This window comes from Pholis gunnellus (assembly GCF_910591455.1).
Source record: "Pholis gunnellus genome assembly, chromosome: 6".
In the NCBI taxonomy this organism is placed as follows: Eukaryota; Metazoa; Chordata; class Actinopteri; order Perciformes; family Pholidae; genus Pholis; species Pholis gunnellus.
In genome coordinates, this window is record NC_136532.1 from 23,065,172 (window position 1) to 23,091,727 (window position 26,556).

The window sequence follows — 26,556 nt, forward strand, 5'->3', positions numbered from 1 at the left end:
ATTCTTCCCATCACATCCTCTCCCCTGTTTCAGAATACGGTGTCGAGGCGGAGGCAGCAGTGACGGAGAATCTGTGTGGCTGTTGGTTTGCCTGATGCCCCCACAGACCCGCCGCCCCTAGTCTGAGCCCCGGGACCCCATGGGAGAGTTGAAGACACCTCTTTTGTCACAATACTGACAAGCCAAGGGTGCCATTCCCCAACTGCCCAGAGGTGACAGAGCTGTGGAGAAGCACCCCGACCTCAGCGTCACTCACTCTGTCAGAGAGCTGTCAGTCCCAACACCACGGGAAGGGACTCACATTAAAGGGTTAACACACACACACCACTCGCCCACGCATCCGTAAGCACACACACAAAGATCGTGTCACTCAAGCAAACAGGGTATGTGATCCGACACAAGATGGAGGGTGCTTACGTAACACTTGAATCATTTCAAAGGTGTAATTGGATGCGTTTGGGTCGGGTGGAAGAGGCTCTTGGCACTGGCAATATCAAAGCTGACATTCATCAAAGTCTGCCAAAACACAAAGTTATTTATGGAGAGGGGAATAACTAAACTCTACACAACAAAAAATAAGACCTGATATTAATTTATTTTACATGCAAAACATACATATCTGGTACAATGTCTCTATGAAAATGTATACGTAGTAATACAAAGGTACTGTAACTTCACCCCAAGTCTCATTTTAAATACTGCTTACTTTCCTTGTTAAATGCAGTCAAGAAGAAATATATATATATATAAATATATATGTACTTTATTTCCTTCACATTATAATTCCCAAAAATAAATTGCTTTCAGAGGGAAAGAGCACATTAATTCAAAAAGACACATTAATTCAAAACAGATGCAAATTCATGTTTCGAAAAAAAATAGTTGTCTTCACGAAAGAAAAGAAAAAAAGAAAGCTGAGATAGATGATGGATGTGACACAAGCTCTCATCTGAGAATCAAAGTTCTTTCATCCACTTTGGTGTCTGAGAACAAGTGATCGTCTCTTCACTTCCCAGAGCAGAGTGCACTCGCTGCATTATGACTTCTCTGTGTATACAAGATGTAGACGCAAGTCCTAAGGCCTCATGTACAACATTTAGTCTACATTCACCATAAACAGTTGCATAAAGACACAAATGGACACAAATTCTGAAATAAAAAAAACAAACACTGCTCATATTACGCAACCAAGACAAATCACTTGTTATAAATCAAAGAAGGGGATTTTTGTGTTGAGAACATCTTTAACATCTTCCAACTATCGGCAAGAAATGGCTGTTTAAATGCTTTGTGGCCTGTTTTTGCTGCCTGAACCTTCAATTTAAAGTTTAACATTCCATTGAAACAAGAAAACTAAGGCAGCATGCCAGATTATATAAAGACAGATTATATATTGAGGCATTGGCATTATGAATCAATTGGGAAGTCTAAGCTGCCAATAACGACTAAATATCAAATATTTGAGTCAGGGTAAGGGGCAACACATCCGCCATATAATCAATTCCCTCCCTTGTTCAACTTTATCCCTTGGTGGTTTATTTCCATTAGAATTTCAAAACAGACTAATTAACTCCACAAATACTGTCTCATTAGAGCAATAGTGGAACTGGAGCAGTCAAAGACCATTTTCATTTCTTCAAGTTGCCCATCTTTGTTCTTTGACGTGAATAAAACCCACTTCGAGTTCACTTCGAAATATTCACGGAGAATGTCCTGTATTTCACACGCTCTTACTGTAAACAACACACACTCACTCAGATGTAGTGCAGGAACATTACGAATGCATCCTTCTTTGTGCGCACACATGAGGCCTCTGGAGTTGCAGCAGACGAAGGCAGTGGTCTTTTTTTTTTTTGTTGTGTGTTTCATAGTGGTTTCCCAGGAAGTGGAATATAAGGTCTTGTAGTGTGGCCAATCATTGAAACTGACCAGGAATGTAGAATCGTGAGGCTCTCTGCATTTGTGCATCTCCACCTTTGACAGGCTTGTAGTTTAAAGTTCCTCAAAGAAGGCCACCCTGGACTTGGTGCTCTGTAGTGTTAGCTGTGGAGGAGACAAGAACGACAGACGAGATAAGGATTTATATCGGAGTACAGAACATACCGCATTACAGCGAGCAAGCAAGCAAAATCAGTGACCGAAGGGAAACCCTCATTGAAGACTAATTTCACCAAAATCATCTCTAATGAAGACATAAGCACATGCATGTTTAATCCAGTCATGCCTCTTGACCAATCAAAAGACTAAGTGATCATAAGGAGATGATATCTGTGCCCCCAAGGTTATTCTGTTTTTCATGAATACCGATGGTATGTGAAGATATGAAGCTTTGTTGATACAATTTACTCTGAAAGAGACATCAGGCTCGATCAGAGTTTACAATAAAAATAAATCTGTAGGTTTTTACTACTACCGCAGAGACGATCAAAGAAGAAGATCAATGCCAGTCGGAAAAAGTTCTGTTAATTGTTTTTCCTTCACTTTTAAATACAAAAACAAATTCAGGACACTGCATGTTTTAACTCCTTTAGCACAGCTAAGCATAAGTGAGCACTAATACCAATTGACTAGGCAAACTTTTTCCCCTCTTCAACATCTGTAGGGCAGAGGGAATTAAGGTGGCTGCCAAAGTAAATATTAGACAGGGGATGATGCAGGACAGTTTGGGGAAATCCAGATTATTTCAAGGGAATGTGTAGATGCAGGGATTTAAGCAAATCCAAACAGACAATGTGTGGGCAAGGGATGGATTTGCAGCTTAATATTTACAGATCACCTTCTATTGTCCCGGCTGACAGGCAGCCTCAACTATACTTGTGAGCGTGTGTGTGTGTGTAACTCTGCAGCATTGTACTCCACACTGCCCACAGTCTGAGCAGGAACTCTGAGCAGTGGTTGAACTGAATGGCACAACAGCAAGCTATTTTGTGGTTGACCTCCTTGGTGTGCCACTACACACAGTCTGGATGGACTGCCACATGTAGAAAAAGGAAAAGAAAAAACGCATTTCCTCTCTGTTAAACTTCACACAGAATCACTGCAGCTCTTTGTGATTCGGCTGTTGAGAGTGAGCTCTCCTGGCAGGCCCGGTGCTAACGGAGCAGAACCTGTGGCCCGGTAAGAGCGCAAAGGCGCTGGGTCGTCTTAAGGGGTCATTCATTAATCATCCAGAAGGGGGGAGGGGAGGGGGAGGGGTCTGGATGGAGAAAACTTTTCCAGCAGAGAGGGGGGGGGGGGCTCCTGGTGCTTCTGGCTCAGAGATCTGTGCTCTGTTGCTCTTCTTTTCCTCTTTATTCTTCCCCTCCTCTGGTTTCCAGCTTCATACTGCATTCTGAGCACTTCTCCGTGACTCAGCCTCCCTCATACGCCTCATCCTTTGAACAATTTTGGTCAGCCTCCTCTAAACTTCTCGCATGTTTTGGCAAAGCCGACTCTCGATTCCTCTTCGCATCTCCCTGCAGTGCCACGTGCCCCCCCCCCCCCCCCCTCACAAGCAAGACGAATGTCGCCCGCCTCTGGTTCAATTAAACCAACACCTTTAACTTAGCTCCGTCTCCCCCTGCTTGCCAAAAATCCATCCAGATGACTAATCACCTAGCAAAAGTAAATTAGTGCTCACTTAACAAGTGTGTTATACAGTGGGAGACGAGAAGGAAGGAGGGGTGGGCTTCTTCTTTCTTTTCTTTTTTGTGTCACACGATATGCTGAGGGCATAGCTCACATTTTCATTTGATACTTTTATTAGAATTACAGAGATACTGGAGTGGGAAGATAAAGGAGAATGAGTCTAATCTGCCAGTTCATCAGAGGACAGTGGAAATATAATCTACTTTTCATTACAATTCCATTGCCTCTGACCAATCGATTTAGGAATATCCCCCAAGCTGAAGGCAGACTGTCACTTCTTTGTGTTATTTCATATCGCCAAGGAAAAGGCCCTTGCAGTAATGAAATACTGCAGCTCGACATCAGGTGCACAGATTTCCCTCTCTTTTGATCAGTGAGAGCGCTTTTAAAAAGTATTTATGAGCGGTAATCACTGTGCGTTTTTAGAGCAGCCTTCACAATACCACTCCTTAGAATAATATGATGGTTCGGCGTGGGTGTTGTGTGAGATAGAACTATCTTATTTTTGATAGATACTTATCCTTAGAATATTATGTGAGATCAGAATTAAGACCGCATTTACACTTCCTGTGTCTCTAGCTGATCGGACAGCGGTTGAAGTTATTTAACCCTTCAAACACGGTGTTGCATTAGCCAGCTAGGATTCAATGTGACCATTAACAAAAGGACTAATGAAAAAAAACAAGATCTGAAAACGGAGCCAATTTCACTTGATGGCCGACATGTTTGAGCTTCTCTGAAAATGCAGGCTTTATTTTCAAGAGATGCTCATAGCCACTTTATCTTCTGTGGACACTTGGGTGTTAGAATACACTTTCTTGGATGGTGTCAATGGCAAGAAGAATAGCTGGCAAACCCCAAAAGCCTTTATTTAAGAAGTGCTTTCTCCCAAATGCCACCAATATTGTAGACTCAACACAGTGACTGAGAAGATGTAAGCCATAGCTACATAAACAAGGTCATATTACAAAAGAAAACAGTTCATGTTAATGTCTGTCTAAATGCTTTTTATGTGTTTGGTGAGCCGGAGACAAATTCCACCCTGGTTGACAATAAAGATCTATTCTATTATATTCTATTCTCTCAGATGATTCAAAACCTATTTACATACAAACACCACGTTCTGAGAGAAGAGAACACGAAACACTGCGATTCAAAGGGGATTTTATACGATTAGGAATTTATATATTGACTTTAAAAAAACTAAATAGATTCCTTATTTTCTCATCTTTTAGCTCCAAATACTGAATGAGAAATGCCAAGATATGCTGGGCCGCAAGGACGGGGAAGAAGAACACTAAGAGCAAGTAAACACGGATGTAACAAAGGCTGGGTTTAAAGTACTTACATACACTCGGCTTTGCAAATGTTTTATGAGGAAAGAAATGCATTCAACACATTCTTTAGAGCTCAAGTATACACACACGGTGCTTTGGTGAGTCACAGTGAACATAAAGACAACAGGTTGCCCACACACACACACACACTCGACGTACAGGAGTGCAGTGAGTTGCTTGTGAAGATCTTTTTTGACAACTGCATCCATTTTTTCCCCCCAAATTCCTGCAGAATTTATGTCAGATCTTTGGTTGAGTGATGATGTTGTCAAATAGGTTCTTTACACCAGAATTTATATAAATCACTTTTAATTAAGGTGCTCAATACGGAATTCAGAGCATATCTTTTGCCTCCACATGGCTCTTAATAGAGACAGCTGCTCGCAGCTAACGGCGCTAAACAGTGCTGACAGGGCTAACAGCACACCTGAGGTGGGATAGGGCAACGGGTGGGCAATTATTTTTCCCAAGGCGGAAAATATTATGATCAGTGGTGGAATAGAACAAAGTATATTTGCTTAAGTACTGTACTTATGTACAAATTCAAGGTACTTTACTTGAGTTTTTCCATTTTGTTCAGCTTTGTACAGGCAGCTTTAGTTACTTGTTACTTTAAACTTTATAGTTTTTCAAACCTTTCCTAACTACCCAAACTGTACAACAGAGTATAAAGGAGTTAATAAACTCCCCCTTAAACATTTGCAGCAGGAATAATGATCCCAAAAATATACATATGTAATAACCATATATAATAGTAAACAGACAGGGATCATGTTTCTGCTAAATTAGTACTTTTATTACTATTGTTTGCAATCCAATGACCTCATTTTTTGTTTTTCAGTTCAGTGGAGAAATCTGGTCTGTGTTGGGCTTGAACGAGTGAACTGAAGTCTGGATCTGGATTTGGATTTGTTCAACTTCATCACGGAGAATGTTTGTTCACATATGTAGGTAGATCCCAAGAGAACCACGGAGACTGGGAGAAGTTCGGATTACAGCACACAGAGAGGAAGAGCGACGTCATTCTCTGCACAAGACGCCATTACTCCACTATATCTTTACATTACAAACTGTTTTTGCAATAATAATGCCCTGAATCCAATATATAGAATCTTACAGAGGTAGATATAATAAGATTTCTGTTCTGCTTAGTGGGAGGGATCCGTACCGATTCTGGATCAACCGAGGTCCGTTACACCACTACTTCTGCTACCTATTGACTTTCTTACAATGTGCTAAAACAACTACAAATATTTGACTGCGGGTACACGAGTATGAATAGAGATAATTAGACACGCACAGTGCATTTTGGAGGAATCCCACGAGGAGTATTTTGTGTTACAATGTGTGTCGTGTGTCCAGGATGCAAGCAGCCGAGCTGATAGCTACCTTTTTAAAGTTGCTGTGCTTGCTGGTCCCCTGCTCGGCGTTCTGGTTGTGAATGATGTCCAGAGGAGTCTCCCTCTCTTTCATCTTCAGACTTTCAATCTCGGTCTTCAGCTCATTCAGCTGCTGCTGCAGGTGCTTGCTCTTCTCCATGTACTCCACCCTAAACATGATCAAATGGCAGGTTGGGAGACAGTTTAATAGATTCTATGTCCCCATTAGACCTGGCTTTAATAGCTGAATCATTCCTCGCCATTATATGGCGTCCTTGTTTTACTCTTCTTAATAGGGGCAAAGGCATAAAGCAATAACCATTATTGAGAGTCATGAAGCTCATAATGTTGTCTAATACCCAATAACCCAAACAATCAATGATTTGTAAAAACATTGTAATACCAGAGAACCTGAAAGAGCTGTATGCATTAGTAGATGGCGAAAGAGAGCGAAGATTTTACAAAATAATGGGAAAAATAGTGACATTTTTTGGAAAAATCCCGCTGGCCACTATTTTCGTCAATGTATTACATTTTGTATCTCTATATTCCATCGCAGTCTTTCTTCCTCTTATGAACAGTTACTCACCAATTGAGGAGCTGCAATCTCTCCGCTCACCTGCCTTTATTTCAAAAACCTAATCACCTAATTACAGTACACGACAACAAAGACCCAGATAATGTATTCAACTCCACAGCCATGGGTCATATTTCTGAGTCCAAGTGCAGTTTTTTTCCCCCTGTCTGCAATCACCGATAAACGCTGGAACGCTGGCAGTGACATCAGTGACAGCTAATGCTGTGGGTCAATTGCCTGAACTCCTGAATCAAAATGTGCATATTAAAAAGTGATTTTGCTCCTGAATCGAGTTAGATCTTTCTCAAACGCATTTAAAAAATTACTCTAAAATAGATATTCATTAGAGATATGATCCCGTCTGCAGAATAACACATCAAATTTAGCTGAGGCCCAAAATATCAGGCAGCATCATGCAGAGCCGAGGCCGGCCACTCACTTCTCCTTCTCGATCTCCATGGAGAGGCGTTTCATGTCGGTATCTTTAAAGTCAAAGCTGAGGTTCTCCCTGCTGAAGCTCAGGTCGCGAGGCATGCTGTCAGATTGCAGTCCAGGGCCCTGGGAGGGGAGATGGAAAGAGAGATTAGAGGAAAGGAGGCGATGTAGACGCATTGACAGGAGGAAAAAAACTGAAAATGGGGCAGAATAAAGAAGAGGAGGGAGCGATGGAGAAAGAAAAAGCACAGAGGAAAAGACAGGAAGGGTAAAATAAGTGCACATAGGATGAGATAGATGGCCATTTGATGGACACAGATCAAGAACACACAAATACATATGCTTTCAGATCCTGACCAAATGTCAGAAATGCATTGGCCACATGTCACCTCAGGAGTCGGCTGGAAAGGAAGTGAACCTAGTGCACAATATAAATGTAAATTCATATTGGTTGGCCTGTGAATCCAAACTACAGTGTGGATATACTCAACCTAAATACGGTCTGGCCGAGCACAGAAGGCAATTTGACCATGTCCGGCGGAAATAGGAACGGAAAGTTATGCGTACTTGTGCAAATGTATGTGTGTGTGTGTAGATACGTTTTCTTGCATGAGCTGATGAACTGTATAGGGGAGTTCCAGTGGCAGCATGTCATTTATTTCTATGTTAAGGATCTGCATTCATAAGCGTACAAGCTAGTATTTCTCTATCGACGGCCAGCATCTTAATATGTATCTAGGAATGTGTGTGTGTCTGAATGTGCAGTGTGTGGGTTTTTAGCATGTTGGAAGCTCTTGCGTGGGCTGCCTTATGTGCTGCCTGTTCTTACGCAAGTAACTTGTGTGTGTGTGTGTGTGTGTGTGTATGTGTGTGTGTGTGTGTGTGTGTGCTATTGGCAGTCAAGCTAAAACTATATGGCCATTGCAATACCAGTAGCCGTTTGCTGCTGATACTCCTGTGGGGTGCTACTGCATGAGCATTCGTGCAAGTATTGCATAATCTATGAATCTATGTGTGTTATGCCTGGTCTGTTTTATGCGAGGCTGTTTACATCTGTTTATATAGTTGATCATCTTATTTACTTTCAATTAATCCCTTTATTTGTGTCTTTAATTATAAAAGAATTAAGGAATGTCCATCAGAATTGACCACAGCCCACGTGAGAGACGTCTTGAAATTGCACTCTTTGTCTGACCAGCTCGATGTCTCTCTTTTCTTATTGTTGATCATTTTTATTAGATTAGACATATTAAAACATGTATCCATTTTTCAATCATGTAAATTACATTACATTTCCACTAATGTTAATTCAAGTGTAGAGCTGCAACTATTCGTTGATCAAAAGAAAATCAAATTGGCTGATATTTATCAACATTTAATGGTTCCAGGTTTTCAAATGTGAGAATTTGCGGCTTTCGTTGGTCTTATGAATAGAGGATTTATTATTTTTGGGTTTTGGACTGTTGGTTGGAGAAGACAAGACATTTGAAAACATCTCTTTGTGCGGTGGAAGATTGTAATTGTTTTTCTAATGTTTTATAGATTAAATGATTCATTGATGACGTAAGGAATTGTTAGTTGCAGCCCTATTAATATGCACTGTCACTAATTAATCAAACACTGTGTGTTTGTTGAGTATGTGTGTGTCTGTTTTAGGTCCGTTACCGCATAGACGGTCCTGCTGGTAATCTCCAGCAGCTTGTGCTTTGCCCTGCGCTCCGACTCCTTGGCATCCTGCAGGTCCTGTTTCAGCTGCTCAGCCTCCTTGGCCCTAAGAGAAAAAAAAACGACAGACATATGCAGTTAATACTTTAATTCACCTCCCAATCCTTCAAAGGGAGTAAGATTTATCTAAATTGAATCCCAATGTTATCTTACATAATCGCTACGTCGGTACTCCACGAAGCGGGAACGTCACTTTGTTATTACCCAGGTGATCAATGTGTCGCCCGAGCAGACAATCATTTCTGACTCCATTATTTCACCATTGAGCTGGCACACAGAGATGTAAGAATGTTATACGCAGGTGATTACATTTCTTTTGATTGTGTTCCTGAACACTCAGCAGTTCCTCGTTGATGTGGGGGAGCAACGTGCCTCAAGGGTTTGAGTGGACATAGTCATTTACATGTTGAGTGCCACAGGTTTAAATTTCTCTGTTTCAGAAAGTGCTCATCCAGAAATTGCAGTTGCTGGCAAGTGGTTAATGGTACCCATTTTAAATGAGTGCCTAATAAATTGCAGCGGCTGTGAAGTGATATTTTTAGCATCTGTGTTTTATTATGGAAACCACTCACGTTATTTTCTATGGGTTGTTATTTCCCAGGCTTGTCAGAGTCACTCATAAATCTGGTTATCCGTCTGACCTCTGAAGAAAGAAAAGCCAACAGCAGATATAATAACTACTTGATTTGAACCGAATAACAGAAAGTGACAAAATGTCCTCTTAAGGCACAAATAAAACACAGATCGAAAAGTCCCTTCCAGCCCTGTGGAGCTTCAATGTGTAGTAACAGAGACAGTTTGATAGGGGACTCCCACCAGCAATCGATACAATTAAATAGCACAAATTAACTGCTGCACCTCGGAGGAGCAGAGCTGCTGAACAAAAGCTTTCTCCCTTTTTCCTTCTGAGTGCAGCAGTGGTGGCTGTAACCGCATGATTACCTGCTGCAGTGCGAGAACAAAGCCTTTAAAATGAAATGATTTTAAACACGTTAGAAGTTCTTTGATCGAGCTATTAACATGCAGCTGCGTTACCTAGCTCTATGCCCGCAGCATATCGACCGACTTCTGTTCTGCTGAGCAAACCCAAATGCGGCGGCGTGTCGTTGCACCTTAGCATTAAACGGCATAGCAACTCAAGAAACATTTGGGAGGCTTATGAGTGGAGGAGGTTATTTAGGAACAGTGTTTCATGCGTCAATGTAAGATGTGGGGATAAGTAATTTAAGGATTTCAAAAAAACTATGCATGCGGAATTTGTGTTTGAGAGACAAAGCCACATAGCAGCCACAGCTGGAGCAGCATCACATTCACTGCAGCGTGGATGGCACTCTCCAATTCATCCACTTCTTCCTCCTCTCCCCACCTCCTTTCTGATTCCTCGGCCATCTTGAGGGCCAGCATCTCTGCCTCCAGCATCTTCTGCTCCATGAGCCGTCGCTCCTCCTGGCCACGGATGGCAGTCACTTTGATGCGCTGCATCTCCGTCTCGGCCTCGGCAGCTTTCTGGGCCAGCAGCTTTGCCTCTTCCTCCGCGATCTGGGCCTTCTCAGCCAGCAGGTCCGCCGTCTGCTCCGAACGCAGCTGGAGAGGAGCGGGAAGAGGAAGGTCAAAGATGAGAAGGGGGGGGGGGGGGGGGGGGGGGGGGGGGCACGGGAAAACAAAGTTGATATGGGAGCGGAGGTGGGGGAAATGAGGCAACAGAGATGGAGTGAGCGACGGAAATTTGTACAGAGAAAGAGAGGAGTAAGAGGGGAAAGAGGGGTGTAGAGGGAGGGATGTGCATGAGTAAAGAAGGAGTGAAGGAGATTGACTGAGGGGAAAAAGGGAACAGTGAGACAATAAAGGGGAAGAACGAGCAAATTACATTCAAAACCGGATACACAGGGAGGAAGTGAGGATGGTGTGAGAGGAGCGTAAGTTGATCAAATATTTCTTTCTGAAACTTGGAGTATATGCGACGTAGGCAACAAAATGGTGGATTTTGGATTAAGCTAACCACGTGAATCTTACCAGTGCGTCGTTGGCCATGTGAGCCTCGTCCTGCAGCTGGATCAGCCTCCTTTTCAGCTCGTCCCTCGCTCTCTCTGCATCCTCCCGCAGCTGCTTCTCCCTTTGCAGACGCTGCCTCTCTACCTGAACGACACAGACGGGTGGAGTGTGGACAACGACGAGAGCATATGGTGGGAAAAATGAGTGGAAAGATGGAAAAAGGAAGGAAAAAAAACAAACAAAAGATGGATGGCTAACCCTACCCCACCTCCTCCTCTTTGTCTCTACCTGTTTTCTGGCCCTCTCCTCTCTGGCCTGAGACCTCATCTGTTGTACTTCAAGCGAGTCCACCCGCCGGCGGCGAATGAACAGGTCATGGTTCCCGATACACAGCTGGAGGATCTGCACGGGAGAAACAAACCAAGAATGGACGCTACTGTATTCACAAACATGTCAAAATGTTTGGTATCCCAAAACCTCTAATTCGTTTGCTACTTTTGCTATTTTTCATCACCTTCACCACGAGAAATGATAAACGTCAATCATCTCAGCTAAACTCACCAACTTGTTGACTCTTAGCCGTGAGGAGTTGAACTTGAAAACGTTGGTTTTCTTGTCCACAGGTTTGATGGTAAACTAAACATTGAGACGACAAGAACACCATATTTTTGATCAAACCACAAAAGAAACACACACATCTGTAAGGCTGAGCAATATCTTTGAAATCAATATCACAATATTCATATAACAACGTATTTTCGAAGCAGCGAACATGAGATAAAACCTCTTGATATGTTAGTTTTTCAAACCAATAAACTATAATACTTCAGTATCGCCTATATATAGCTCCATATTCAAGTCTTTATTACAATGCAAGTGCTGTGCCGATAATTCTCCCACCTCCTTGTCGCTGTAGGAGATGTTGCGGATCTCATTCCACGGGAAGGAGCACTTGGGTGTCAGCCTGTTGTCCGGCTCGTAGATGTGCAGACCCAGGGCGTCCACTCCCAGAAGAAGACCTGTTCCCTTTTTATTCTAAACCACACGCAGCACAGTCAACAGAGCTTAGTGAGCAGACCATCTATCCAGCCAACATTTATTTGTGCTCGCATTCGACTGAGGTGTCATTGCGGTGGCTCTGCTCGCCAGAACTATTTGTTAGAGTTGAGCTGAACAAGAGCCAGTCTGGATTTGTTTACTTGAAAAAAAACATGCTACAGTGAATTACTTCAGCTTTTTGGTTGACTTGTTGGTGGTATTTTTTAAATGTCTCTGCCTTTTCGAGAATGCGCTGATCAAAGCCAGAGCCACCAGGTGAGCCTTTGTTTTTTTTATGGGTTGTGACAGGTTGGTTTTTATTATGACTCACCTGGAAAAAGATCCGGTGCCGAATAGCAGTTAATAACTTAATAACCCCAAAAACATTTCAAGTAATGCATTCAACTAAGGGACAATTTACAACAGCCGAGTCAGGCTTGCTATACCCCCCACTTCGTTTCATTACACCACAGTGAAATTGACTTGCCTCCTAATCTCCCATATTGGCTGACATTGTAAAGATATAGCAGAGCAGCATTGGCTCACCCTGATTAAAAAGTAATTGACGCCATACATGTCCAGATCCTGGGCTATTTTTAAATACTCCATCTCGGCTTCATCCCTGATTCAAAGACAGACGTAGAGAGAAAGAGATTGAGAGGGATCCAAGGGAATGGAGAGGGGAGGGGAGGGAGGGAGGAGAAGAGGGCAGGGAGGGAGGAGAAGAGAGGAGGGAGGGAGGAGAAGAGGGGAGGTGCAGAAGTGGAGAGAAAAAGGAGATCAGACCTTGTTTCCTCTGCTTTTGAGTGTAGCATCTGTCACGTTGTGTGATCTGTAAAAACTCTGCCACATAGGTCTTGTGAGGGTGAAAACATAAGCACAGTACTGACACGAAACACAAGTATAAATCGCTAACAGGCTTTAGAGGTCACGCTCGATGGAAGAGAAGACTTGTTTGGATGTCTCCAAGACTCTAAATACTGTGAGAGATAAATCAAACGCGTCAAACTCTTTTCTTCCTCTCTTTCTGCCGCCTGGTTGGCAGATCAGTTGTGATTTCAGCAACAAGAAAAAGGGCATTAGCATACTCAAAAATCAGGGCATGCATCTGACTAAACTTTTAATAACTTGCTGTTTGATATGGGTGGTGGGAAATTGATGAGTTAAGCTTCATCAAAGTTTAAACAGGCAAGATTGCATTATGCCAAGTAAACAAATCTAAACTAGGTTGGAGTACATTCTGACTTTGGAGTGGCTCTGAGGACATTTGATTGGCTTGATTAATGCTGTGGAAGTGTAAAGCGTTGGAGATGCGCTCCATGAAGAAGAACATACAGATGCAAGCACGGCCAGTAAGCCAGTTACTTTGATGTTGTGCTGATTTTAAAAATGTATTTCTCATCAAGTTTAAAAAGAATAAGAGCCAAAATAAACATGAAATGAATATTATATTTTATAGTATCAAAGAACCCAGTGCCAAATGTTTGGTCAGATTTGTAGTTTTGTTTGTCTTTGATGGAATAGTTCCTTCTCCGAAATCAATTTTGCTAATATATGTTTGCTCTTAAGGGCCGTTTGTGTTTAAACAACCACCAATATTTGAGCTAAACTAACCTATGTCGTTCAACGACTAAGAGGCTACAGCCACACTGCTTTGAGCTAAATGCTATGCGAAACACGCTAATGTTTTCCAGGTCTTAAGTTTATTTATCACGCTAACATTTGTTAATTAACGTTCAACAGCTGATGCTGATGGGAATGTTTTGCAGGTAATTGGTCATAAAGCAAAGTTCAAATAACAAATGAGATCACCAAAGTTATTGCACTTCATTCTAAAGGGGGACATGAATCTGTGTACCAAATTTCATAATAATCCATCCCATAGACGTTGAGACATTTCACTCTAAATCCCAAATGTGGGAGGAGAAGTCAAAGGCAAAGCCTCTATTATATATCTTCTGGGAACCATGAGTGTATTTCCCAAATAAATGTCATAACAAGCCATTGAAAAGTTTGACTGAACAACAGACAGACATTACAAAAAAAAATTGCAATTCTTCAAAAAACGTATCTCAAGACGAAAAGTTATTGTTGGAATTGATACCAAAACGCAGGTACTGTATTGTATTTTTTTTTTTATATATATATATATTGTAATGCTACCCAGTCCTAATGGAGGCCGCTGACTTCCCTCCTGTGCCCCCGTTACACTGCATTACTTACTAAACTATTGAAATGCTGAAGGTGTGAGGACTCCCCTCTCTCTGCTGGGGTTGAAAGGGTTATTGATCGGCACCAGCGAGTCAATTATCACTTTCAAAGTGCTGCGGCTCAGTTTTGTTTTAGAACTCCCTCTCCAGCTCCAAAACTCCCCGCATCCCTCACACTTACTCCCTGTCAATGTTCAGCTTAGTGGTGGAGCAAAGTGCAAACACAGACAGGATTTCATTACTGTGTCATTTCAGATTCATGAAAGCAATTACAGCAACACAATTTTATAGTCCTTTCATTGTGATATATTTGCTCCTTACTGAACGATTGTCTTTTGAAAAATAGCATGAATTGTGTTTCTCTTGTGAATATTCATGTAATTACACTTTACAATGAGTTACAGGCAGTGGTGCGCCGTGTATGTTTTTGGTCAAAAGAACTTCATCAATGCTCCTTTTGAAAAACGTCCCTACAGAAAGAACTTTTTGCATCTCGTTGCATTAAACATTTCTTGTGAAACCACGTTTTAAGCCCATCCTATGTGAATTGGAAATTTGCTGACGACTGCGAAACTTCACAGTGCAGCGGATCTTTACCTCGTCCTTCCCCTGTGCTCTGCATAACACGCTGTGATCCTCTCCTCCCACATCTCTGCAGTCATCTGGTACAAGTTGATAACCTGCAATTTTTGGAAAGGCAAACATCAATATACTTGAATGCGTGCAGAGAATTCAGTGTACAGTGGATCATAATGCAGGTTTATGCAAAGACTAATACGCATCTTCACTCATCGATGACATTAAGAAACACCCAGCTGTTGCTCACCCTCTTTGGAAGCAGGTCCTCTTCAGCCAAGAAGCCGGGTTTGTGAACATTGGGGTCGTAGTCTCCGTACTGTAAAATAGAGCACAAGGGCCTGAAAGGATTAAAATCACTCCAAACTAACGGCCGCTATCCAGCTTCCCTCCGATAACAGGACAGACTATGTCTCTCCCGGGAGCTGTTCGTGAAATGAAACTACAGCACCCGTAAGAAAAGAGGTCTCTTGGAGAATGAATGGAGGCTGCTCTGCCATCGTGTCATTTTACATGAAGCTACCGTTTCAAAAGCGGGCTGTGTATTTACAGAAGCAGGTTAACTTGAATGTTTAGCAATATATGCACATTGCGGTGTGCCCTGCCGCATGTTTTTTAAATGCTGTTATCTTTTGTGAAAATCTAATTGTATCAAAGAGTTTTCACATTTTGTGCAATGCATATGTCCCCACACCTTATCGAGTCACGATGTATGCATGAGATGCGCATGTCAACCTTAGTAAGGAATCTAATATTTAGTTTTTTTTCCTGCACTGGTTTTACTCAAAGGTTTGTTCTTATATCATTCATAGCATGATTTATACAACATTGTATTTCCCAAAACATGGCAAAAATAGTGTTTTAAATAGCTGTCAGTATTTGCTGATTGATAGAGTGATAAAAGAAAGACATCTAAAATTCCCTTATTCCCAAAATGAAACAATCATTTCAAACCTGGCTTTATCCGATGTTCAGATGTTGGTTCGGGAAATGTATGCACGTAGCATTTATTCAATAAGATAATGCACAAATTCAAACATACAATTTCAGAAAACTTGTAACACAAAAAAGAATTGTCTTAATCAACTGGGGAAGTATCATGATGGCATCTATTGGTACATGTGTTACCGTATTCACCCGTAGTGTCTCTCCTCACACTCAAGAGTGAAAAAATGAATAAATAAAAAGGGTTGAGGAGAAGTCTTTGACTTTGAAGGGCTGACACCAAAAATTGGTACATCGTCCTGATGGATTCCTCCCTCAATGACTATTGCTCTTTAGGTTTCTACCTCGGTAGGAAATAGGAAGTCTCGTTCCCTAAATCATTCTGAGCCTGACACCAAAAAGAAAAAGGTTCCTTGTAGCGTAAAAAAAACAAAAAACCTTCTGATGCCATAGTAATTGCATTCAAAATGTCATTGCTGTGTCACCTTGAGTTGGCCCGCTACCTGAAGGAGGAGGAGAATATACACAACAAAGAAATTGTCTCAGAAAGACTGGAAGCGACTGAAACCGTAACCACTTATTTGGATGCGACATTGTGATTGGAAGGGGGAAAAAAACCCACAATTGAGTGCTTAAACAACGACAAGAGATTACAAATGCAACTTTGAGCACATTGATTATATTATTTAAAGGTGCTTTTGCAAATTTGCACACAGCAAATTAGAACCGTTCACCACTTGTGTCGCTTTAATTAACTAACTCATTCTATGTTGTTTTGGTTATAGTGCTACTTCTATTATGAGGTGTAATTTGATTTTATTCTTCTGCACGTGTCTGAAAACCGTACTTTACGGACCTGAATTTAATAAGCTCAACACACCGACTGGTCATCCTGGAGCAGCGCTAACAGAGTGGAGAGGCTGAGGGCCATTTAATTAGATCCTTTCCCTTTAAGTTTCCCATCTTGCAGCTTCGACTCCCTCAGTTCCTCACCTGTTTGTTTGTAACCGCTACATAATGGATGATATCTAGACGTATAGAGGCACCATGGGCTTCAGCTCAGGCATTTTGACAGTGACAGCGCTCTGATTACACACCTTTCTTCCAATTATTTCAAACAACAAGGGACGACGATGTGTCAACAGTTATCACCAGCGGTGACCATTGACTAATGGGTATATTGTGTTCAACGGATCCATTTACAGCCTTTAATTCAGAAATACAGATTTCTCATAGCTAGCCATAAAAAAAAACACTCTAAAGCTAAGACAACTGTGCAAAGGTCTCTGAGGTTTGAGCATCACTCTTACTTTTCCTCCAGCACCAGCGTGGTTTTGAGGGACATGACTTGACAAATATTGCATAGATTTCCATGAAATTTAGTCCCCCTCAGGATGAATTGTGTTGGTGATGTATGTATTCACAATGTAATATATATACAGACTGTATATATACTACATCTATATACAGTATATTGCATCTTTCTATATTTACACTTTTCAAAATGATTTCCCTTCTCAGGTTACACTTCATGCCTAAAAACTGTGACTGAATTGAAATGACTGTCCAGCAGGCGGAAATAAAATGTCTATATCATTTCATTTCTACCCCTCATTGTGACGCTGGCTCGCCGAGGCTGTGGCGGGCCTCGATATTGTGTCAGTTAAATCAGATGAGCGATGAAGGATTTACATAATCTCAAGGCAAAGCCGACAAATTCCGCAAGTATTAAACAGCATATTGTGTGGGCCAGATTGAAACTGAAAAGTGCCCCTCTGTTAAGCTTTATGCTGTTTACACAGATTGGAAATGTATCTCAATTACATCCAATCTGTGTCACACGCTGTGAGGGGACAAAAAGGAAAAACAGATCGTGACACGGCTACAAAGCAAACACGCTGCAGCCTAGAAGCTAAACTAAAGATGTATAGTTTAGGTAGAACTCTTGTTGAAGCCCCCTTTAAACCACAGTGATTCCCCACCAGTGTCAAACATTCCCCATTAGCTTGTCGTGTCCCTCCACACTCGGCTGGACAGGCGTCTCCTCGCCTTCCGTGGCGTTGTGGCTGAGGGAGCCGTCCTCACTCCCTCCCTCCTCAGCCTCCACGCCAGAGTGACTCTCATTTTTCCGGAGGGGCTGTTTCTTGAACATTCCCCGTCAACACCTCCTTGAAGGCTCTGCACCCGCTCTGAATAAAGAGCAGGAGGCGCTGAGACCTCGGCTCAACTGTTGGCTGGCAGAGCGTTCACATGCAATTTCCCACAGAAAAAAAGTTAAATCTGATGACTTTGAACATTTAATACATTATCAAAGGGTTTCTCACATACTGGGAACTTCATGTGCTGTCTTAAAGAGGGTTCAAGTCTGAAGAGAACACCTTGGCCTTTATGAAACTACAGTTTTTTCGTCTTTTTTCAGACATTTTATCATCTAAATAATGAATCAATTAATCAACAAAAGTAATGGCAGATGAATCATGGGAAATAATTGTGAGTTGCCCTAAAAAACATATTAAAGCATTTCATAAATATAATGTGGCTAAACATTTTTACTGTTCAATATAATAGGAAAACAATAATTATGATGGATAATAATCAACTGTAGATGAACGTTCAATGCTTCATATGGGTGCAGTCAACGTTCGTATATTGTATAATGGTACATACAGTGTCATTGCAGACTTAATACCGTACGAACTTCTATATTTCTGGGGGAATGAGTGAGGAAACAATAAGAGTGTCTCTGGTGGACTGAGGTCTTGAGATCTTACTGTTGGCGCATCTGTGTTCAAGGTGAAATAACTGTAAGGAAGTCAGTTAGAGCATTCGTGCTCCACTATTCCTAACTTGTATTGTCGCCTTCATTCATGCACTCTCTGTGAGGTAATGTCAGTCGGCTTTCATGACACCCGAGTGCGTTTGTTATGAATTATCAACATTTTTTTACCCACGACTGGAAACTGATTACACACACGGATTCTGCGTGGGAGAACAGTCATTATTCACTTCTTTTAAAAATGAATGCTGTCTTGGAGTACGTCTTTACTCTCTCCTTATTGCCATCTTCAGGCATAATCATGATTAAATATGAGCAAAAGGTAACAAAGTAGATCCCCACTGTGTGTGATATACTCAACTGTACGGGTTACCCAGCGGTGCCGCACAATGAAAAACCTCAAGACGAGAGGGAAATAATGGAGGGAAAGTCTGCCAAAAAGCTTTCCGGCAGCTGCACTGCTTAACGAGTACCTATCTCCCCCCTTTTACGATGCCAATTTACTCACGTTGGCTCTAATCAAAGTGGACTGCTGATTAGATGAAAACAGATTGTGGCCCCATATTTTGCACCGGGTCCCGATCGAGGGCGCTGACAGCAGAGAGCACGGGGCTCAGGCTCATTTGCTGATTTTTCTTCATCCACGCGGTCTCTTTTTAACCTAGGCCTATTAAATTGGCACGGGAAAGGCAAATCTCTGAGGGCTCCTTGCCAAACCTTTGAGGTAGAGCTCCGGTCTCACTAGACCCTGTCCGCCTGTCAGAAAAGCTGCACCTCACTCTCCTTATCTTTTTCTTGGGGGATTTCAGAGAGATGGGATCCTTCAACCAAAACGGCTGAGATCGCCGGGGGTTTATTAAGGGAGCTCTTTCCTGTGGAGTGCTTTCCATTAGACTTCAGGTAACGTGTGGTTTGATCCTCAACCAATAAATCAATGAAGGATTTCCTACGGCGCGCTTTCATACGGGATAACGCAGCTTCTAGTGCTCATAGAGGATGCTTAATGCGAGGCGTCGCAACGAAAACGAAAACCGTGACACAATGTAAACACACAAACTAAAAGATAAGAAAAGCAAATATTATATAATACAACAAGTACAAACACTCACGTACACTAACTTCAAGGCCAACCTGTAAATCTGAACCTTTGTGATCAAACGGCTTCTTTCAAGGAAGTCTTAGTTCTTAACACCCTGTATCTGCTCCGCCGCCCTACAAGGGAAGCTACTTTCTGCCACTTCTATCTGCATATTTTAAATGATTCACTCACTACCCAGAGCTCAAAGTGAGGAGAGGCACACGCTGTATACTGACTGACACATTTACAGCTACAACTCATATGTTGCAACATCTGCTTAAGGAAAAAACACATGTTACTACATCTGTAGTCTGGTGGTATGGTGGCGGATACTCCTGCATCTCTTGGATGAAGATGAGGGATGACCATGTCAGGTCATTGTGCTGCTGGTTCCCAGGTTCATTGGCTCCACCTCTCCTCTATTCGGGGTGTGTATCTTCTTATTCTTACTTTTGAAGTGCTCCTATGAGGCAGCCACTTGCTCGCAACCCCAAAAGGGAGGGATCGATCAACAATTTTCCAGCAGAATACCACATCGCCCCAACTTGGAGGTGCTGACCCTCATCTCTGCTTCCTTAAGCCGTACACTGTAGGTCGCAGCGCAAAGAGGCTTCATTCAGTGGCAAGAATGTAATGTAGACGTAATCCTGAGGTCACCGACGTCTATTCTCACTTTAATTAAATGGGGATTGTGGTGATTTTATGTATTTAAGATGTTCTCCAACAAGAAGGTGCTGCTTTAGCTTCTGCATGTTAGTACAGTTAGGGTACTTTAAGAGCACCTGGTTTTTACATTTCATGCAAGGCCCTGCAGCACTGCAAGAATGTACAGAAATCAATACTAAACTAGCCAGTGAAGGTGTATTTTAAGGTGTACCGTGTAGTCCTCTGGTCCTTATCAGGACTCAGACAGCAGAGTTCTGGATCAATTGTGGGTGATTTATGTCTCTCTTTTTTGGGAAAACCAGATAGGAGAGGATTACAATAGTCAAGCCCGCTGGTGATAAAACATGCAGTCTCTGTGCACAGGTCTAAGAGATAAAAGAGCTGCACTCTGGGAGTGTACTATTTTACAGATGAACAAACAACTGAAAGTGAAGCAATTTGCTGGGTCAACACTGCTTTGCTTTAAAACCAGAACAGAACAGCACCCTGTTGTAGGAAAGTATTCAAAGAAGAGAAGAAGTTGTCATGCAGATTTTAAGACAACTGACAATAAACCATCAAAGAATACACGGACGGACGGTGAATGCTGAGAATAAAATCCTGAATTCCACAAAGAGCACTTACCTTGGCATGGACGGCGTAGGAGGCTAGCAGCACGGAGGCCTCGGGTGGACAGTGAATATCCTCCTCGAGGATCTTCTTCTTCACCTGAGGACATATTTTCAGAATTAATCATGCAGCTATTGTATACACTGTGCCATTTAGCTGTCAGCTATCATTGGAACGGGGACGTCTGCTCTTTGTTTCAGTTTGAGTGTTACTTCTCCTTTTTGTATTGATTCCTGTGAGATGAGGGACCTGAATCGTGTTGACGGGTGATCGTAGTGGAATGACACACAATGAAAATAGACTTGACACCTTAGAGAGAAGAGTGTCCGTGCCGGGTTTCTGACAACTGTGCTTTTAACTGCCAGAACTTTATTCCCTTAATTTCACTTCAACAAATATAGGAACCCAACAAAGCTAAAACATTTATACGGTACACTGTGGCTAACCAAAGAGCCACAAAATCAAGTTATTATACGCTGCAAACTGAGTGAATAAACGTCCAGTACTGCGACAGTACACTGGTACCTTTTTTTTTTAGAGAAGTCTGGAAACAGCACAAACTGTGCCAAATAAATATTGCAACAGTTAAGCATCATAGCCACAAGGGGACCTATTAGACACCGAAGCAGGAACTGTGCACCCAAGCCAACATGTTTTCATGTGATCATTAAGCTGCTCCAAGAATATCCGCTCGCTAGTCAGCAGAGTGTAACGGCATGACAGAAACACGCCAGTCCTACAAATCAGAATTAGAGAGCGCCGCACATTTTTTTATAACTCATGTCTTTTCTGTGCCTCCAGCTACATTCTGTGTGTGAATACACTCCAGCTAGTAAGAGTGGCGAGTTCAAGGCTTGCTTCTCCATTTTATAGCGTATGGAAAGAGTGTTTTTGTGTTTACAAAGTGTTGACTTAACCCTCATGGATCCCAGGAACAGCATGAATTCTTAAAATGGCTGGCAATCCCCTTTAACAAGCTTCCTCCAGATTTTAAAGTGCTCCTGTCTCGTCGGGTGTCACTTCCCCAGCTCCGTCACCCGTCCAACTAATTGAATCACAAACTTGCAAAACGACACAAGAGAGCACAAAAAGCCAGATTGTAAGGTGAGACGGTGCAGACATGCTTCAGCCGTAGTGGGCAATTTAGTGCTCTAAAGCAGCCAGTCACACTGTCTACTCGTGTTTTTGAACTGACGAAGGTGTGGAGCCCGAGAGGTGACGGCCCCTAATCGCGGAGAGCGCTAAGAGGATCTGGTTTACAAATGAGACGACGGAGATTGCAGGCCGAGGTGACGAAGACGAGCGCGTCTGTGCGCGTGGCCTTAAGTGTGTGTGTGTGTGAGGGGTGTGTGTATTTGCATCCGGGTCGTCTGTGATCATTTCTGATAAGCACTAATCCAGCTGTCATGCCTGTGACACTATCTAAACAGAGGCCTGCTCCCGACATTACGGGAATTAATGAGAGCAGAGTAATAAGCAGACAGGCCCGACGCATTAGTATTCTTCTCCCCTTGTAGCTGGGTACCGCTTTCACTGTTGAGCAATTTGTCGGCTCTGGCCTTTTGTTTCTTTTTTTCAGCAAGGTTTTCCCTCCGACATAAATAAATCGCTTCAACTATCTCTAAACGGATTAAGGACACAGAGAGGCTTTTTATACGCCTTAAGTAGACAAGTGCCTCCATCCACATGCCGAGGAGCATGCTGCTGTCTCAAGCCATACGACTAAACCAGTACAATGGGCTATGAATGCTATGGGGGATAAGCGTCCCATGGAGAATATGTCATTAACCGGGCCAATGACTGAGCCCTTAAAGCCTAATTGGTAATTGATGAATGCGCGCGTGGTAGCATTGGACGAGGGGAGCGCGGTAAACAAATCTCATTTCTCGCGAGGGGAACGGTGTGGCGGACTCCACAGGAGTTCCCCCCGGAGAGTATTAAGTGGAGAGAAAGGGCCGCGGTGCTGTGTTGTTGCAATGATTCCACACGGCTGCGCACACAATCGGACGTTGGGAAAAGTGTATTACAGGGGGGGGGGGGGCTCTGCTCAGCAAGCTGTCAGAAACTCTGTGGACGCGCGCGCCCCCTGTTGGCACCGGATCAGAACAGCGAGGACGCCGCAGACTACAACTCTGCATCCGCCAAATGCCTGGCGTGCAACAGGGAGAGAGATCATCCTCAACGCACAGAGCATTTTGAAAGCTTTTAAGTGTTAAAGATCTAACACACCTATATTTTCAAAAAGCATTAACTTGAACTCATCTACTTTCTTAAGAAAGATGAGACCCTCTTTAAAAGATTTCTTCTTCTTTTAAAGTCAGGAACACAGCGTCCCTCCGAGAAGATTACGATCAAAGAAAGAGAGGCTTTGAAAAAGAACAGTCTGGCCGCCAGTTAGCCACGAGGCGGGAATCCTCAGCTTCTGCTTTGAGGCATGTTGGATTTCAGGTTTACCTGTAAGCCTGCTGCAATGTCGACTTAAGAGAGCAGCAGAGAAAGTGTCAGTCTTCTCTGGCATGACAGGCACAAAGGAAAACAGATAGGACCGCAACATGGTGAACAGTAAACAGTATATCTGTGCTATTCAAAAGCAATGCTTACACACTGAATCATGTTCAATCTGATTTACCTTGATTTACCTGAGCGCAACTACAAAACAGCAGGTTTACACGTATGCACAGCTACCTGTAGGAAGAAGAGATGCTGTGTGATGTCTTGCACCAGCTCCTCCTCAGCGCTTTCAGGGTAAAACTTGGCCAGGAAGTGAAGGGTGATCGGTTCCTCCTTCGGTACCTCCTGATCCAGAACCTATACGACAGGGAACCGAAGAAGTCAACATCTGCCCGGCGGAGCCAACGCGTTCCGCCTTTTCATGCTCGCTACGTCTTTATCGACAATGGTCACATGCCCCCTCATGGCTGTTCAAGACCAGTACCACGCCAGTACAATCACTCACCTTCTTTTCCATTTTCAGCCAAGCGACTGTGTCCTTGATGTTGTACCGGAGCCCAAAGAACCACGTCTCCCTCAGTCCCAGAGCTCGGCACACCAAGTCAAAAAGGTCTTTTCCTTTCCACTTGACCTGAAACGTGACATGTTTTAGTCTGACACAGTTTACTCAGTAGAGAAAAACAAACAAAAAAGAAGCATTAGCATTATTGGTTTAATTGGTTTATCCTGCAGCTGAAAATTCACTCTGTTAGAGCTAAACCAATGACCGTATAATTCACATCCTTAGCTGGCTGTCCCTCATGCATAAGAACCATACCATACTGCAGCTACTGAATGTACATACTAGCATTTCCATCATCACCTCAGTCTGTGGTTCACAGCAGGGAGCCATACATCCAGCTAAGAAGTGTGAGGCGGGCATAGATGGCTTTCATCTCAAGCCTCTGAACCAACTCTGGGTGGAAGCTTCTGTCAACTGCATTCAAGGTTAGCATGAGTTTAAAAAAAAAAAAAAAAACTGCTGGAAATTAGGACATCAGCTCCACCGGGGCCAATCAAAAACTCTCATGGCTGAATAAACATTTTGTCTATGTGACAAAATACCCGTTTAAATGCTATTTACAAAAAAACAAAACATAAGTGGTGCAATTATCATCCAGGCACAGAAAATAGAAACCTGCAACTAGCTGCTCTGTGTAATTACCAGCTTTGCAAACTTTGGTGGGGTTCCTCCCCTTTAAATACAGAGGGAGTCATGTCGATGCCCTTTTCAGATCTGGCATATATCATCAACCAAATCATATGCTGAACCAAAAATACACCCTGAGACCAGCAGTGTCTTCACAGGGAGGTGATTCAGCAGCATTGCAGCAAGTCCTATACTGCATTGAGCTTCACCATTGACTAAAATGTGCATGATTCCATTGCTGCATGAGACACAGATGCGTTATAACAGACGTGGGTCTTTTTCTGTAGAATAGACGCACTGTGCCAGCTGCTTTTGTCCAGTTGGTTGCTGCCATCTAGTGTCGGAAAAGTGAAACTCTCATAGAGTGGTTCCCATTACAATGCATGACAGATAGCAACACAGTGAGTGGGACAAGTTAGAAAGCACTTTGTGTTGTTGTTGTTGTTGTTGTGGTTGTTGTTGTTGTTGTTGTGGTGGTAAACCTGATGGTGAAGGTGCATGAAATCATGCTTTCTGAAACGCATACACACCTCGCAGCTGAACTCCAGGTCTGACTCCGCTGTGCATATCCTGACGTTGAAGTTCCTCCTGGATTGTTTTCTCATCAGTGAGTTAAATCCCATTTTCGCTGCTAAGGCACTCGCCATGTTGCGAACAGCTGATAAACTCACTATTCACGTGTTCAGAAGTGGTTGGTTTCTACTAAACTGTCAAGGCATTGTGCAGCAGAGCTGTGTGCGTGCGGCTTTCCAGCTTCACGGTAGCTCGCTCAGCTATGAATGGGTATAGATGCGTAGAAAGCAACTTCAGTTAAAGTTGATATGCGGCGTTCACTGACATGTTCTTGGTTTGTGAATGTCACAGACACACTAAGTGTTTTTATGGTAGTTTTTTAATAATCTTACGTTATCTACAAAACAAAACCTGTAGAATGAGCTGATACATACAATGTAACGTCCCAAACCCGCTGCTAACGTTAGCTAGGTTCAATAGAAACAACAGTTTAAACTCTTATCTCGCGCTAAAGTTGTGCTCCTTGATGCCGTGAAATCCGTTAACGTTTTCATCTAGGCGTCCGAGAAATGATCAATCCAAAGTATCCCCTATGGACGGTTCAAAACACTTGGGTTGTTGCGTGTAAACTGTGCTGTGAACGACGCGCTGGTTACCTGCTGCTAACCGTTTGTCAACGATCTCACCCAAGAAGCAATGCTGCGTTCAAGAACCGCCCAGAGTGTTGTAAAAGCATTGTAGCGCAACAATAACGATTTACAAAGGAGCTTCTTTGGGTCAGATTCAGAGTGCGTGGCATTTTGGTCTGAGATTGTAATACTATATCTAGGTTAATAATGATGTTAAAAATATTTAAGATAAAATAAGATAATCCTTTATTAGTCCCGCAGCGGGGAAATGTACAGGATTACAGCAGCATAGTGCAAACAAGAGACAGAGTAAAAAAGCAAGATCAAAACAATTATAAAACAGTAATAAAACAGTAAAACATATTAAATAAGTAAAAAATCCACAATAAATAAAATATGATATATACAAACACTACAATAGTTGTTGTATTGATTATATACATATATACGTATTATTTATATTGTAAATAGTCGTTAAATGTTTATGCTTACATCTGTTCTACCTTATTTTTTGTTTTGTTTTTTATATATTTTTATTTTTTCCTGTTTATTTATAAAGTATGTATATGTACGTGGAGAGCAACGAAAAAAATGGAGTCAAATTCCTTGTATGCGTAGCATACATGGCCAATAAAGCTGATATACAGACAGAATAGTTGTTGTATTACCAGAGTTATCATATTGTTGTGTATTGCCTCTCTTTGACTTTCTGATTCCAATCCCAGCCCAAGGGGCCAGGTTATGGTAATGTAAACAAATACACACAATCTAAATGAGAACGAATCAAGTTCTAGGTGGGAAATA

General features: G+C 42.4%; 1 protein-coding gene across 1 annotated transcript; it reads right to left on the bottom strand.

Annotated features, from left to right (window-relative positions):
- Positions 1–627: 627 nt before the first annotated feature.
- nf2a (NF2, moesin-ezrin-radixin like (MERLIN) tumor suppressor a) lies at positions 628–25,724 on the bottom strand. The gene is made up of 16 exons (XM_079162054.1): positions 25,141–25,724; positions 23,927–24,052; positions 23,656–23,778; positions 20,986–21,069; positions 15,147–15,215; positions 14,918–15,000; positions 12,657–12,732; positions 11,973–12,107; positions 11,634–11,708; positions 11,361–11,474; positions 11,094–11,216; positions 10,447–10,664; positions 9,021–9,126; positions 7,360–7,478; positions 6,354–6,513; positions 628–2,043 (listed from the first exon to the last, which is right to left on the bottom strand). The coding sequence occupies exons 1-16, from the start codon at positions 25,255–25,257 to the stop codon at positions 1,993–1,995; spliced, it is 1,779 nt and encodes a 592-aa protein (XP_079018180.1). The 5' UTR covers positions 25,258–25,724; the 3' UTR covers positions 628–1,992.
- Between the last annotated feature and the right edge of the window lie 832 nt (positions 25,725–26,556).

What these genes read in the sequence shown, in the direction of transcription:
- nf2a (XM_079162054.1), bottom strand. Translation starts at nt 25,257, where the DNA reads ATGGCGAGTGCCTTAGCAGCGAAAATGGGATTTAACTCACTGATGAGA. An exon ending in AGGACCTGCTTCCAAAGAGG is followed by an intron (nt 15,001 to 15,146) that starts GTGAGCAACAGC and finishes CAAAAATTGCAG; the next exon opens with GTTATCAACTTGTACCAGAT. An exon ending in ACATGGCCAACGACGCACTG is followed by an intron (nt 10,665 to 11,093) that starts GTAAGATTCACG and finishes GCTCCTCTCCAG; the next exon opens with CTGCGTTCGGAGCAGACGGC.